Source organism: Neomonachus schauinslandi, chromosome 14 (assembly GCF_002201575.2).
Source record: "Neomonachus schauinslandi chromosome 14, ASM220157v2, whole genome shotgun sequence".
Taxonomy (NCBI): Eukaryota; Metazoa; Chordata; class Mammalia; order Carnivora; family Phocidae; genus Neomonachus; species Neomonachus schauinslandi.
Window position 1 is genome coordinate 19,790,292 of NC_058416.1, and position 15,543 is coordinate 19,805,834.

A 15,543-nucleotide genomic window follows, 5' to 3' on the forward strand; every position below is an offset into this window, starting at 1 on the left:
CCCCTTCTAGTTGTTTCACACACACATACCATTTTATGCTCGTAAGAACTTTGCATAGCAGGCTCTGCCATTCCCATCTCACATGGAGGAATCTGGAGACCAGAGAGGTTAAAGGAACAGATCCAAGGTTGTCTAACTGGTGAATGGTGAACCTTGCAGTCACACCCAGGCTGGTTTGGGCCAATACAATTGATCTCTCTACTATCCTTGAGCCCTGTGGAGTAAGAATGATGCTATTCATAATAATCATCTTGTATGACCCTTAGAAAAGTCAGAAGTAACGTGTAGAGCTCCTAGCACAAAAGCTATTCCACAAGAGGCCCTAAACAAATGGTTCATTGTTATTTTTTAAATCTTCATAAGTGAAACTGGTATGCCAAGACAGATAAAAATGAGAACATTAAGGGGGAAGGTAGGATATGCATTCTGCACTTTTTTTTTTTTTTGCACGTTTGCTTGGTTTTCTTCTTTTCTAATAGGCGGAGATTCTATTTAAAAGAAGGTATCATATTATTCCTTTGATGACTGAGCAAAGGATAATCAGGAACTTTAGATGGAACAGCTAAATAATATAGTAATACTTCTCAAATTACAACAAAAACTAAATATGTAAAATGAAAAAATATATATTTTTATTTTTATCAGTTCAGGGTTTTTAATGTTATCTGGAGAGATTTGTTAAACTCAGAATTTCTATATGTATGATTCAGTTTTAAATTCAGAAATGTAAGCGAAAAGATAATGGTGCTAAATTTGGACATAAACTATACTTTGCTATCAGTTCCCCATGAAGCTTTTATTCAACAAACAGTTCACTAAAAGAGCTATAGCCTATGAGCTTTGGCCAAGATTCTCCATTTCCAATTTTGCAACAAAAATTTCACCCTTCTCTGGTTTCTCTTGTGGGAGGAATCAGAATGCCAAAAGTCACCTTGATCTAAGCTACCTTATCAGAGAAAAACTAAGTGTAGATTTTTGTTTCCCTTTAGACTTTTCCTCATGTTTCATAGGTGGGGTCACTTCAATACACTGAACTAGAGTTTGAGATTTTTATTTCATTTTTCACTGGACTGATTTTTTGGTATTAGTCATTAAAATGACTCCAACTATTTGAGGATATCTGGGATATTTGTCATTGTTCTGTTAAATAAAAAACTATTTTAGTTAACAAATACTTAAGTCATCTTTCCAGTTACCTAAAATAGTAATAATTAAAATTAATCGGATGTGAGCTTTTCTTACTGAATTTAGTGTCTCTATTAAATACATTATTGAAACTCTTACTTCAGAGTCCTTTGATTGAGAAATTGGCAAAATAGTTGACTGAAGTAAAAATAAGGAGGGAGCTGCCTGGTCATTCAGGTTATTAAAGATGAAAACAGGGGCTCCTGGGTGGCTCAGTTGTTAAGCGTCTGCCTTCGGCTCAGGTCATGATCCCAGGGTCCTGGGATCGAGTCCAACTTAGGGCTCCCTGCTCCGCGGGAAGCCTGCTTCTCCCTTTCCCGCTCCCCCTGCTTGTGTTGCCTCTCTCGCTGTCTCCCTCTCTGTCAAATAAAAAAAAAAAAATTAAAAAAAAAAGATAAAAACATTAAGGATAAACTGAAGTATGAGTATTATGATCAATCTGTTTTCGTAAATATCATCTTATACCTCCGCCACCATTTTTAAAGAAAGTGACCTAAAATAAAGAGCAATTGATAGTTGTGTTTGTTGGGCAAGTTGCAGATCTTGAGCGGTTGCTTTGACCATTCCATTTTTGAATTCCTTATAATTAAAATATAGGGGGAGCTGAACTAAATAAATTCTTTAATTCCTTCTACTTTTAAAAAGAATAGGGGTGCCTGGCTCAGTCGGTAGAGCATGCGACTCTCAGTCTCGAGGTTGTGAGTTCAAGTCCCATGTTGGGTGTAGAGATTTCTTAAAAATAAAATCTTTAAAAAGAAAGTATAATAGTTCTATGCATGGTTTATTTATATAAATAATTCTGTAGGGTGCTTACCTTAAAAGTAATTTTTGAAGTGGGAAAGATGAAGCACGTAAATGGAAAGAGAATAGCATTTTACCTGATCTGTAAATTTACAGTATAAAGAAAATTGATAAAATTTGCAGAAATTGCCTTTTTTCTATAAACAGTGGTCCATTTCTTGTTAATAAGACTTTCATCTTATCTAAAGAGTCCTCATTTGACCACAACACCAGAAAAATAGAAATTATATACTATATCCTAAACTTTGTCACCCCATAGATATTCTTCATGGAGGTGGTACTTATGAATTTGGGATAAGTGATCTTATTCTCAGATCTTTGAGTTTGATCATAATTCATAGTCCAGTAACCTCCTGGTGTATGGGTAAAATTACCAAAGATTTGTCCTTATCTCTTTGGAAGAAATATCAACTAATTCTGCCCACATCGGGGTGGGGAGGAAGGTGAACCTTGTTAGGTGTCATCGAATGGTATTGACATAGTAATATACATGTTTAAAGATAATGTAATAGAGTATAATTAAAATTAAACTATATATTATCCTAAAAGAACTTATTTCAATTGTTTTAAAATATAAAGTGACTTCATAATAGGGTCAGAGTTTATTTTCAGCTTTATAGTAAATGTGCTGGTTTCTGAAATTTGGGGATAACACATAGTACACTTAGCTTGTGTTAATACCAACTGGCCAAATAGCTGTCAGACTAATAGCCTGGACCGTAGATATATTGTAGTAGGTACAGTAGCTGTATTGAGCTCATTCTATCATTAGAATGAGATCATCTAATTTTCAATTTCCCCTTTTTCTAGACAGTAATGTTTCTTTCGTGTTTTTAGCCTACTCTCAAGACCTTCTCCAAATACATTCAGTATATTTCCCTAACTGTTTATTAGTTGTATAGTTCTCAAGAAAAATACTGGGCTTTGCATGACAAAACTTTAAGGGTATTGATTTGTTTGGAGATTCCTGGCTTAAGGTTTATTGTCTCTTAAAGATGCTTGAAAAGATGTCTTCCTTATTGTAAGCCCCGTGGAAGTAGAAGCAAATAGACATTTATATATTTAAAATACGAGGAGAAGTAAAAAATAAAATGAAATATAGCCCGTGAAATATGGGACTCGTATCTCTCCATGACTGTAGAAAAATCCTTGTTTTCTAACGTGTGCCTGGGTTCTTCTGGTTTGTTTTTGTTTTGTTCAGTCTCCAGGACCTCCCAATTTACAAGGGCACTGTGGGGCATATGTAGCATTTATTTGATGTATGTATGTGTATGCATATTTTCCCACATCTGTCTCTGTGGACCTATCCTTTGTGAAATCCTAAACCTTGTATTAATGCTTGGTTTGTGATTCATGGTGTTCTGAGAGCAATTATATAATTTTTCTTAGGGTGTTTATTCGATGTGCACTGTAAAAAAAAAAAATGGGAGTATTTTTTGGTAACTCTGCAGTTGCCTTTTTATTGGTGAATTTCTCTTTCTTTTACTGTGACCTGAGAATATCACTGCAGGCTCACTGCCAATTTCGTGAGCCGCTGCCTGCTTCAAAATGGAGGCAGGAAGGTATCCATTTTCATCAAGAGGATGACAGTGTTTCAGTCTCTCCGACCATCTGGAGAGAGGAACTTTTGGAGCAAAAGAAAATAGGGATTTGAAAAAATTATATTTAGCAGAAAAGGCAAGGGGGGAAACCAATTAAAGTTAAACTATACCTTATGAATTTATGCTTTTTGACTATGCTGCCTTCTTTAGAGGAAACATAAACCAGAAAATACACAGGCTATTTTTATAAAGGACTGTTCCCCAAGTCTCATGAGTATTAGTAAACGAATGTTCAGTAAATTAGGATTTTGGCACACTTTTTTAAGTTTATTGCACACACAAATATAATAAGAACTATAAAAGAGTGCTCCCCCCCCCTTCCTGTGTACATACTGATTGTTGGTGGTCTATGTAGATCTGGGCTTTTAATGGTCTTTCTCATGCATCTCTGCAAAAAGCTGACACTATGGGAATTTAATATTCCAAGATGTATTTGTCACTTTCTGTGGTCTGGATAGTGCATTTGTTTTCTCTGTCTCTGCCTCTTTTCTCTCAGAAGTGAACATTTTAATTGAAAGGTAGAGTAAGAGGGAGAGGCTTGATGCATGCCCTTCTGTTTGCACCTTTCATGAGCTCAGAGGCCATCTATGTTTAAAAAAAAAAAAAAAAAGTGCTTGGACAGGGCGACCCTGTGGTGTTATATAAAAAACTAAACAAAACATAATTCCCCGTTTTTTTTCCCGCGACTAAAAAAAAACCCCCCCCCCCCCCCCAGTTTTCCAGTCACACAAATCTACTCAGCATTTTTGTTGTTGTTGTTTGTTTTTCTGTATTCTGAAAGGGGCAGTGTTCTAGGGTTTGATCAGATTTGGAATGGACATGGAAATTTAGCATTTTGTGCCTGCTTCTTATCAAGTAATGGACCTTGAGGTGCTTTGGTCAATGCAGCAAGCAAAACTAAATTGTCTCTCCTTCCTCAGGTTTATGCTCCATCAGCAAGCACTGCCGACTACAATAGGGACTCGCCAGGCTACCCTTCCTCGAAACCAGCAGCCAGCACTTTCCCTAGCTCCTTCTTCATGCAGGGTAAGATGCTGCCACTTCTGCGGGGAAATCCACGGGGCAGAATCTCCCTGGGTCTTTTCAGGTCATATATGGGGCAAAAGACTGCTGAACTGATACTCAAGAAATGGAATACTAGGCAAGTGGAGACTATTGAAGGTCATCCTCTTCTTTAGGAATTGAATTCATTAAAAATTCATCAATTAATTAAAACTTGACTAAGACTTATTTTTTAAACCAAAGCCCCTTGAGCAATGATGAGTTAGGATTAAACTGGTCGACTTCACTTAGAACTGACGCTTCTTGGGGGATGGTCTTCCATGACAGATCATTTCAGCTTCTTCTGTCCCCAAGAAGAATGTGTGTGTATTTTTAGAAGTGTTTTGGTTCAGTGTGTATTTTGAGCATCCTGGATCTAGCCAACTGGGAACACATTGTCCTTATGTATAACTTCATATAAAAATTTTAGCCACTTATTAATTTATAGGTAAGAACAAGAGCCCCGTTTAAGATAAAGCAACCCATCTCAAGACTAGAATATTATTTCATTACACAGCGAAAGCTCCACCCCAACATGCTAATTGATTTGGGGTAAAAGACCCAGCTTTTGTCCCAGACAAATTGACAAAATTACAGTTTCATAGTAGGTGAAGTATATTTATTCTTTTAACTGTGCTGTTTATTTAATGAAATGGATATGGATGCGTCCCCCTGAGCTGACAGTCTTGCCACTGGTAGCCCAATTCCTTTCTGCTGCTTGGAAAAGACTGGAGTAGTTAGAATGACACCAGCTGCACGTAAGAATAGACTGTCCAGAGGATGCACCTAAGGCTTCATCCCTGATAAGCCTGTGGCACTTATTATCAAAGTATGATGATCTTGTTGCCAAGTTAATACTCTGAAATTTAGATGTGGGATTTACCAAGAACTGTACCTGTGTACAGAACTTTTAATGCTTTCTGCCCGGGTGTGAAAACCTTTTTTGAGCGTGCCTTGGCAAAGTGCCATGGGATTTCCTTTTCGTGCTGCTCTAGGAAGGGCCATGTCGTGGGACAGGGAACACCTTGGAGCAGCAAGTAAGTGGGGAGCAGCTGGGTGTCTCACTTAGCTTGCAGGGGGCATCCTCAAAGTCATTCTGATTAAAAGGGACTTTTTTTCTTGCCCTTCAGAGTATTTGCTTTTTCAGGTTGCTAGTTCACATGTGAAATTCCATGGAAAATCTATAAAATTGAATTAAATGGGTCTCTCAGGAATGGAGAGAATTTGTTCCACGCATAATACAGCTCATGTTCATAAAGGCCCTTTATCTGTGTGACCTGTCCTAGGTGTAACTCACAAAGGGACCCAGCAGGGTATGTCACTTGGGGGCGTCCTGGGCTGGGACAAAAGGGTTATCCCCTTCAGCTGTAAAGAGTAGCCACTTGAGCATCCACTCCCCTCTTTTGTAACCAGTCAGAGCAACTGGGCTACTGGTGCTTATCGAGATGGTCAATTCAAGGATTCATCATTCAAAGCAGATTTTCCCTGAGAAAATTGACAGGATAGATTTCTTCTATCTGCCTTCAGGAGGGTGCTTGCTTAAACAGTGCACACCACGTGGGAAGTCAGGTAGATTAAAGCAGAAAACAGTAGGCTCTTCTCCATGGCAGACCATGCAGAATATGGGGAATGAACTTGCTTTTCTGCATGTGAATACCCCAAAAAGCAAAAAAATGCCCCAAAAAGCAAAAAAAAAAAAAATTGAGTTGACATTTCTGATGAGCACAATTAATTTGCTCACATCTAATTCTATTCTTTCAAAACAACATTATGCCAAGATCATGGGATGTGATAAATATTAATTTATTGTGAAAAGCATAATTTATGTAAAGTATGTATTTTTATAAGTCTGCATTGAGTAGAGTGTTCTGTGTTAACAAGTCCTAAATGTATTTCCATATAGTACATCATGTTGTCAGAATGTTTCAGGAGACTCTCGTTCAATGATATATATTCTCAATTTATTTGTCATAGATGCCATCTATTTGAAATGTTAGGGCCTTAACTTCATCTTTGAATTTAAGGTGACATCTAAACTTCCACAACCTGAAGGCTAAATCTTCAATGCATGAATAGTAACTTTTAGAAAGTCCTGTGTTTTCCCATTAGGATCACAGAAACAGTACCTCGTGATCCTGTCTCACATCGGCTTCCTTCAGTGATGGGTGCATGGTGCCCAGAGGATTCAGGTCTTACAAAAACATACAGTTTGGGTGAAAGATACTCAGGGACTGTCAGGAGCATATTTTAAACTCACTACCATGTGACCTCTCGTTTTTCACTTGCATTTCCATCTTCTAATTAAAACTCTTAAGTTGTCAAAATCACAGGATTTTTTTTTTTTTTTAAGAAATCTATTGATCATTCCTCCCTGTTCTGAAACTATTCCAGTTTTTGGATTTCTAACTTCTAGATATGAAAGCTCAGTGAAAAAAAGCTTTGTGGTATATAGTGTTGGATTTAACTTGCCTATTGCCTAAATTTTCAAAAGGCCTTTATTATGTAAGATATATGGTGCAAATCATCTTGTTTTCAAGGAGGCAGTACCTGCTGTACTGTGAACACCCAGCTGACGGCCTGGTATTCAGCTGGCATTCAATAATTGCTGTTAAACTATTGAAAGAAGGGAAGATCCGAATTCAGCAACGACATAGATTCCTGCCCACCCCACCCCCACCAACCACCTTCATTTTGAGAAACCCAAACCAAACATCAGCGATCCCTAATAGTAACTTCTAGGCCAATAGACCAGAAAAGAAAAAGAATCTATAAAAATGTTTTTTTTTTAAAGATTTTATTTATTTGACAGAGAGAGACAGCGAGAGAGGGAACACAAGCAGGGGGAGTGGGAGAGGGAGAAGCAGGCTTCCCGCAGAGCAGGAAGCCCGATGCGGGGCTCGATCCCAGGACCCTGGGATCATGACCTGAGTGAGCCAAAGGCAGACGCTTAATGACTGAGCCACCCAGGCGCCCCTATAAAAATGTTTTTAATAGGCTGTTAACAAAAGATTAACTTAATATTGAAAGGTACTTCCTATAATGTCCACATCATTTTAAACCTCTTTTTAACTTACAGCTTTATAAAATCCAGAACTTCTTCAAATCGTCTCTGGTGTAGTAGCTATCTTATGATACTTGTGTACCCTTTCAACTGCTACTGACGGCTTAAGGTAGCTATCGAACTATGCACCAAAAAACAAAAGTTAAAAAAGAAAACTCAGAACTATGTATCTGAGACTCGTGTTCCCTATAAATTATAATGCAATTTCAACTTTAATTCCACCATGTATGTAATAAAAAGGAAATTTGGTCTTTGAAATCTGAGATGTTCTTTTTCATTCTTATTGCTATGTCTGCATTTAAAACTTGTAAATGTGTCAACTCTATAATGTGTTAAGTATTTTATTTTCATCACAAAATTTAGGAACAATTTAACTGTTAGTTTCCATAGAGAAGGAGGTCAGGGGACTTTCAAGAAATATTTTCTTTAGTATTGTTTACCTGGCTGACTTGATGTAATTCTACATAGAAATGTGTTCTGTTCTTTTATAGCTGAATTTTTACTAAGAACGCTGCCTATGGTAAATATTTACATTTGTTTGGCAATATGGAGCCACTTGGGAAAAAAGAAGGATGACTGTCTTCTGATGTAATCAGCAAAACAGCACAAAGATGAATACACAATGGGCAGCCGTTTTCAAGTATATGAAAAAAAACCCTATTCTGCAGGGCAAGGCTGAATGCCTCCGAAAAGTCATGGTTTTCTTTGTCCTTTACAGATGGCCATCACAGCAGTGACCCTTGGAGCTCCTCCAGTGGGATGAATCAGCCTGGCTACGGAGGAATGTTGGGCAGTTCTTCTCATATTCCACAGTCTAGCAGCTACTGTAGCTTGCATCCACACGAACGCTTGGTAAGACAGATTTACATGGTTATGGGGGCGACACAGCTAGTTTACGAAATCTCATTCTCCGCCTTTCCGTGCATGTACACAAGGACTCTGTAATGAATGTAAAAACGGTACACACCCATTACTCTTACAGTTATCTTGTTTCTGAGATCAAAGGCATAACAGATCACCTTTGTAAGCCCTTGAGGCTTTTCTTTGCCATTGTTCTTCTCTTTGTGGTGTTTTATTCCGTGCTTTCTTTATGACAATGTTAGCCTCCTTCGGACATAAATATATACTGTGTTTGAGCTGTACAATTTCAGCTATGGTGGATCCTTGTCATTTATTTACTGTCTGTAGTTTTGAAGAGTCTACTGCAGGGGGCAGAGTGACAGTAGACTGAGAGTAGGTGGCCTGCTTCTCCCATGTGCATTTCCACTTCCGCTTACCGGCTTCTGTCCCCATTGACAGCTTTGACCTGTGGTGCCACACCCAAAGGAAAGAGTTCCTGTTTCCCATACACTCCACTAGTCATGGCAACCATGGGGTTCTGCATAGATCAGATTCCCAGTTTTCAGTGGTTTAGCTATAATTCCACACCTCCCAACATCCCAGTGATGCTCCATTTCCTGCCTCAGTTGAAAACTGCTGAGCTGTAGGACATTATCTTGTTTCATTACTGAAGTGTCCACTCTGCCCATTGCCTACACTCATCCATCCTAGTGTGTCCCTTTATCTTGGAGGAAGCAGTTCATCTGATCTTTTCCAGCCTCAAAAACTCCCACAGCTCAGAATCTGCTTAGGAACTTAAGTCGAGCATTACATGGAGATCATGAGTTAGGTTTGAGATGCAGGTAAGATGGGACTGAGTCCCTCGTGCAGCCCTATAACTTTAAAAATGTATGAAGTTGTGATCCTACAAATGCAGAAAGGTCTGACAAATCCAGTGATCCTTCGTGGTACTTGTGTCTCTACTCTTTGTCTCGAAATTGCCCCTTGTTCTTCTCCTAACACCCAGGTTCCTGTACCTTTCTCTGCTCTGCAATAGGAAATAGCACTTTCTGGATTTCTGTGCTTTCCTCTCTTTTGTTCAACCACTAGAGACATAGAAAAGGTGACTTATATTCTATTCTGACAACGTAAAGTATTTCAGAAGTTACAGTCTCTAGTCCTGGTGATAGAGACACTGTGGTCAGTTAGCCTATCTGTTAACAAGAGGCAAATGATGGAAATAGAATTGGCCTTTTTATATCATCTGCCAAGTTTGAATGTGTAAATCAAACTGTCTCAAATTTCAGCACATCTTCAGTAAATAGCAAATGATTTTCTTGCAAATTTTATCTTCTCCCACCTCCTACTTTGAGGTATTAGAGCAAAAGCTTAGAGAAATATCAACTATTTCTTCTTGGCCAACATCTTTATTTCCCCATCATCATTTTTTACTTCTCTAAGGAACTCATGATCAAAACTACATGTGTCCTATGAGCAAGGAAAATTTTGATTACAACTAAAAGATTTTGGCAATATACTAACATAACATGGAATGTCAGTCCTTTTTTTTTTTTTTTAAGATTTTATTTATTTTATTTGAGAGAGAGAGAGAATGAGAGACAGAGAGCACGAGAGGGAAGAGGGTCAGAGGGAGAAGCAGACTCCCTGCCGAGCAGGGAGCCCGATGTGGGACTCGATCCCGGGACTCCAGGATCATGACCTGAGCCGAAGGCTGTCGCTTAACCAACTGAGCCACCCAGGCGCCCGGAATGTCAGTCCTTTTAAGAGTTGTTCATTTGACATTTATTTTCGTTCTTCCCATATTTCTTTCTTTCTTTCCTTATCATGCTCTAGAATTTTGATGTAGGTGGTTTGATTTTATCCCAATCAAATCCACTGCATGGGCGGAGGTATCTTTAAAATGTGCTCAAATGCATAAAAAGTGTAATTTTAAAAAGGAAACCAACTACGTTCCTTTTAGAAAAAATTTTGCTGAAAACCTTAAAAACCAAAACAATATAATCAACCAGGAAGAAAGATCATTTTGAAGGAATAACCCAACAGGTTGTGTCAGATGCTGTATTTGTGTAATGTCATTTATCTAACACAGAACATGGGAGTTTCATTCTTAATATGATTATTTAGCAGATCTTAGAGATTAAGGGTTTGTTTCAAAAAATGGTAAATGAATTAGGTCTCTGGTAATGTATCCTAATAAATTTTCTCACTGATAGGGAAACTGTTGGATTATTATATCTAGTAATCATTGTAATTTCAGTATTAACCATTTGAAAATCTCTCACTGAAATGCCTTTCAGAAATCTGACACTGAGAATAATTTGAGTATGCAGTAGGCACTTAGTGTCCTTTCACTTGAAAATGGTAGTTCCTCACAATTTTTGTCTCTAGCTTTAGCCAGTCTCACACAGAACAAAGGAATAGTTTGAGAAAAAGAAGAGTGTTCTGCTTGTATTATTTTGGGTATAATTTGGCCAAATTAGTATTGTCTCTAAAGGTACAATATTTTAGAAACATTATTGCCTTCATCACTTTATACTGTATTGTAACACAATGTGTAATTGTAAAGCTTCAAATCCACACATTTCAGTAGCAACTGTCGAGTCACCAGTTTTGATTCTTTAAATCCCCTTTACAGTTTCAGCTTCTACAACACAATCCCACAGCTAATCACTGCTATGTCACAGGTAGACATACAGAGTCACGCAGAAGAATGGAGTTTGTGGTTAAGCTTTGGAATGGGTTGTTGTAGAAGATTTAAGGTTGGCATGACTTGGCAGAGTTCTGTTTAGAAATAAGATAGAGTCCTCTGTCTGGCATGGTCTTTGCCCCGCAGAGTGAAATAGTCTTAGGAGCCTGGAATTTTAATATAAAAGAAGTTCTGAATAAACCCTTACCCTGGTGATTCTCAACCAGGTGTGATTTTACCCCCTCAGGGAACATTTGGGAATGTCCGAAGACATTCTTGGATTTTCCAACTGGTAAGGGTTACTGGAATCTAGCGTATAGAAGCCAGGGATGCTGGTAAACATACTGCAATGCATAGGGGGGCCCCCCCCCCCCCCCCCGCCAGCAAAGAACTATCTGGCATAAAAGATTAATGGTGCCAAGGTTGTGAAACCTTGCCTGAGCCCAAAGCATGATTTTATTCTTAGTATGTGCCACCAAGTGTATTTTCTAATCTTTGAATTATCAATCCATTAGTGATAACAATATCATTAATAGAAACATTTTCGATACTTATTCTGTCAGTAGGCTCCAGATATGCTATAATTGGGCATCATAAGTAAAAATAATTCAATAGTGGGCATGTAAAGCTCTTATACTTTCTCAATCTCCCCTGTCTATGTGTAGTGAGCAGGGCAGACAGTATCAATAGCTGGAGGAAGAGAAGCTAAGGGGACCTCTCATCGTTGGTCCCTAAATACTCTAAAAGAGACATACTTCACACATCAGTGATATTCTCTGTAGTATATTTATTATGTCTCTGAGTGACAGTAGTTTTCAAGACACTTTTCCTCGTAAAATAATGTAGCTATAAGTCTCATTAATTTCTTTCAGCATCCTATATTCTGTGAGTCTCTAAAAATAACTGATTTAAATGGATTGCATTTGTTTCCCCATTAAAATCGATAGGGAAGAACTTTTCTTACTGTTCTCTAAACTCAGTATTAACCCTCTCTCTGTTAAATCCTGAATTACTGCCCATTTGGCACCGTGTTAAAGGGTCTAGAAATCCTCCCCGATGTGAAAATCTTTTTCCCATTCCACCCTGTGATTATATAGTCGTTTAAATATTTTTCAAAATTCTTTACCTCTGTCTTGATTTTTGCATATCTGGGACTGATTTATACAGTTTCTCTGTTCTCAGCACAGAATAGCATTGTGTAGAAATGCAGGCAAACCATCCCTTTCTTTCAGTTTCCTTCTTCTATGTTCAGTTTCTTTTTCTCTACTTTATTACTGTGTTTAGCTGTCAAACAGAATTAGTTGTTCTAAGTTTGGTGTTCCGTGGCTTATCCGGTCTTTTAGATTAGTTGTACTATGGAATGTGCCCATTCTGTCGTTGTTTGGAGAAAAGTTCATGGACTGCTTGGGGCATTTTGTAAGCAGCAAGGAGAAGTGAATTTAACAGGTGGCCTAAGGAATTTTTTGGTCAAGCACAGAGGTCCATGAAATTAGAAAGTTTGAAGGGCATTCTTGGGAAGTTGGAAAGTTTTAAGGGTATCATCTCAACTTTTTCACTGACGTTGACCTTTCAGTTGGACTATTTTGAGTGCATAGAGGTAATGTTGTCAAAGGCATCCACCATGTCATTGGCAGATCTAATGTAGGTTTGTTTTCTAGACTGTTTAGTTCTCTTTCTTTCTTTCTTTCTTTTTTTTTTAACGATTGTATTCATTTATTGGACAGAGAGAGAGAGAGAGCACAAGCAGGGGGAGTGGTAGGCAGAGGGAGAGGGAGAAGCAGGCTCCCCGCCGAGCAGGGAGCCCGACGTGGGGCTCGATCCCGGGACTCTGGGATCATGACCTGAGCCGAAGGCAGACGCTTAACTGGCTGAGCCACCCAGGTGCCCCTAGTTCTCTTTCAAATAAGTGGCATTTCAATCCAGTATTTATTAAATGCCAACCGATAACCAGTTGTTCATTGAGGATATAGGATAATTGTGTGTTCAGCACTCAGCTGCAAGTTGTGGGGATGCAGAGGTCTAAGCTCTATTCCCTCCCCTTAAAGAGTTTACAGTATGGGTGGAAATGCACTTGAAAGAGAAAGCATGAAAGGTAGCATATAATTAGGTGTTAAATGGCACAGCGCAGAATGTGAGTGCATTAGGGACTCAGAGAAGAGATCGTGCAAGAGTTGGAAGTAGGAAGGAATACTAAAGGAAGAGGTAGAACCCAAGATGGGCCTCATAAAATTAATACAGAAATACCAGGACACCAGGGTTTCACTCCTATGAATAGTGCCTGGGCTGTACGCACCCCTGACTTTTAGCATCATATTCAATCTCTAATTTTAATAAAATCTCCACTAATCACATAATAAAGATCCATAGCTGGTTAATATATTACATATAAGAAAAAATAGATTTTAGCCAAAATAGTTTTCCTTTACATGTTTGTAACACATTCAAATACCTATGAGAATAACTTTTTAAGCTATTTTTTTTATCTTGAAAAATAAAATAGCTCGATGTGTTTTGGTAAATAACTGTGTCCCTGTTGGTGATCTGCTCATTCCCAAGCAGATGGATTGGTAGCAACTAATTTGCCACCTTACAGGCACTGTGATATACCTCCAGGAAAAGCAGCTTATTTGGACAACAAGGGTAATAATTGAACTCAAAGCCAAACCTTAAGACAAATGATCCTGTAAAGATGTTCTTTCTTCATAGTCAGCTATCTTGTTAGATTACTGATGAAGAGGACACATAAAGAAAGAACTCAAATCAGTCTTTCTCAGTTCATTCATTCCAGTTTAATTCAATATAGTCATTGATTTAAGGCCTTACATATTGATGTTTTAGAGAGAGATTTAATCATCATTACTTTTTAAGAGCTTTCCATTTTCCATTCTGTTCTTGCTAGGGTTCAGAAAGGTGGTCCAGTTTCGCAGCAGGAGGATTTGAGACCGGCTGCTGTTTGCTATTTAGTGTCCAAAAGTTCAGGATAAAGTGCAGTGTCAACCCCATGGGTCACGATACTGTTTTATTCATTGTATCATGGAATCTTTCCTACTTGATCAGTAGTTCATACGAAAAAATAACAGTAGAAATGGCCTTTTATGTTGCTGACACCTCAGAGATTCTTTTAAGCAGTAATTTTTGGATTTAGAGACTGTGATCATTTCTCACTGTCCCTATATTGCCATTGTATTCCTCTACATTTGATGCAAGCCCAAACCAACTATGTGTCTTTGTATTTTATTTCCTGAAAAATGAAAGCTGTCAGGTTGAAGCAAGATGTATTTCTTGGATATTTTGAAATTCTAAGGGCTGTCTCCATTGCAAAATGGAGAGTCCTGAAAGGAGTATTAGAAACCTAACCCACTAAATATTTCATGGTTGAATGTGGCCTCTTTTTTTTTTTTGCTACAGAGCTATCCATCACACTCCTCAGCAGACATCAATTCCAGTCTTCCTCCAATGTCCACTTTCCACCGTAGTGGCACAAACCATTACAGCACCTCTTCCTGTACGCCTCCTGCCAATGGGACCGACAGTATAATGGGTGAGTCGTACAAGTGTCGATTCTGACGCCGACAGTCACCGTCAGGGTTTAATAATATCGAACCTCTTTTTTTCTCCCCATAACTGAAGAGCAATCAGGCCATGAACATTTGTCACACAACTGAATGAAAATACATGAACCAAACAGAAATAGTCATTGGCTTATCCATAATCACTTTTTTTTTTGGTCACAAGAAACTGATATTTGGCTGCTTGGTTCATTGTGAGTTGTTAGATTGAACAAAGGTTGAAATAGACCCAAACTACCTTGCTTCTCACACTCTCCAACAGTGAGCAAAGTGAACTTTTATAACACAGACCACTGAAGACTAGTGAGATAGGGGGCAAGTGAGCTCTTAATAGTAATTACTGACCACTTCCCAAATTCCAGTCACTGTGGTAAACTCTTAACCATGACATACCACAGTCTTCCAAAGACTAGTTCCTGTGAAATTCGTGGGTGGTTATTAATACCTAGATGGCTTCACCTCCTGGAGAATGTGGCATCATGGAGTCCTTCAGAGGGGAAGAAGCATTTGCTTACTGATTGGAGAGCAGATGCCTGGGCATCAGGGCTAGAAGTTACTCACTGCCTTTTCTCAAGCAGATTTACTAATGAGTTGAGGCCCAAGCAGAGTGCTACTTCCCAGTGAACTAAACCATCATCCTCTGGTTTCTTATGATGTCAGTTGTGATTCTCTCCCGAGACCGATGATTCCTCCACCAGCGCTGTCTCCTGGAGGGAGGAGCTAGGCAGGTGTCCAGCTGCCCCCGGAGGAAAGAGTCCA

General features: G+C 38.6%; 1 protein-coding gene across 3 annotated transcripts in view; it reads left to right on the forward strand.

Annotated features, from left to right (window-relative positions):
• Nucleotides 1-15,543, forward strand: part of TCF4 (transcription factor 4) — a 353,017-nt gene that overhangs the window by 290,397 nt on the left and 47,077 nt on the right. For all 3 annotated transcript variants that reach the window (XM_044921066.1, XM_044921065.1, XM_021686140.2), the window contains 3 exons: nt 4,508-4,613; nt 8,408-8,541; nt 14,624-14,756. In XM_044921066.1, coding sequence (XP_044777001.1) covers nt 4,508-4,613; nt 8,408-8,541; nt 14,624-14,756 — 373 coding nt within the window. The remainder of the gene's footprint in view (nt 1-4,507; nt 4,614-8,407; nt 8,542-14,623; nt 14,757-15,543) is intronic.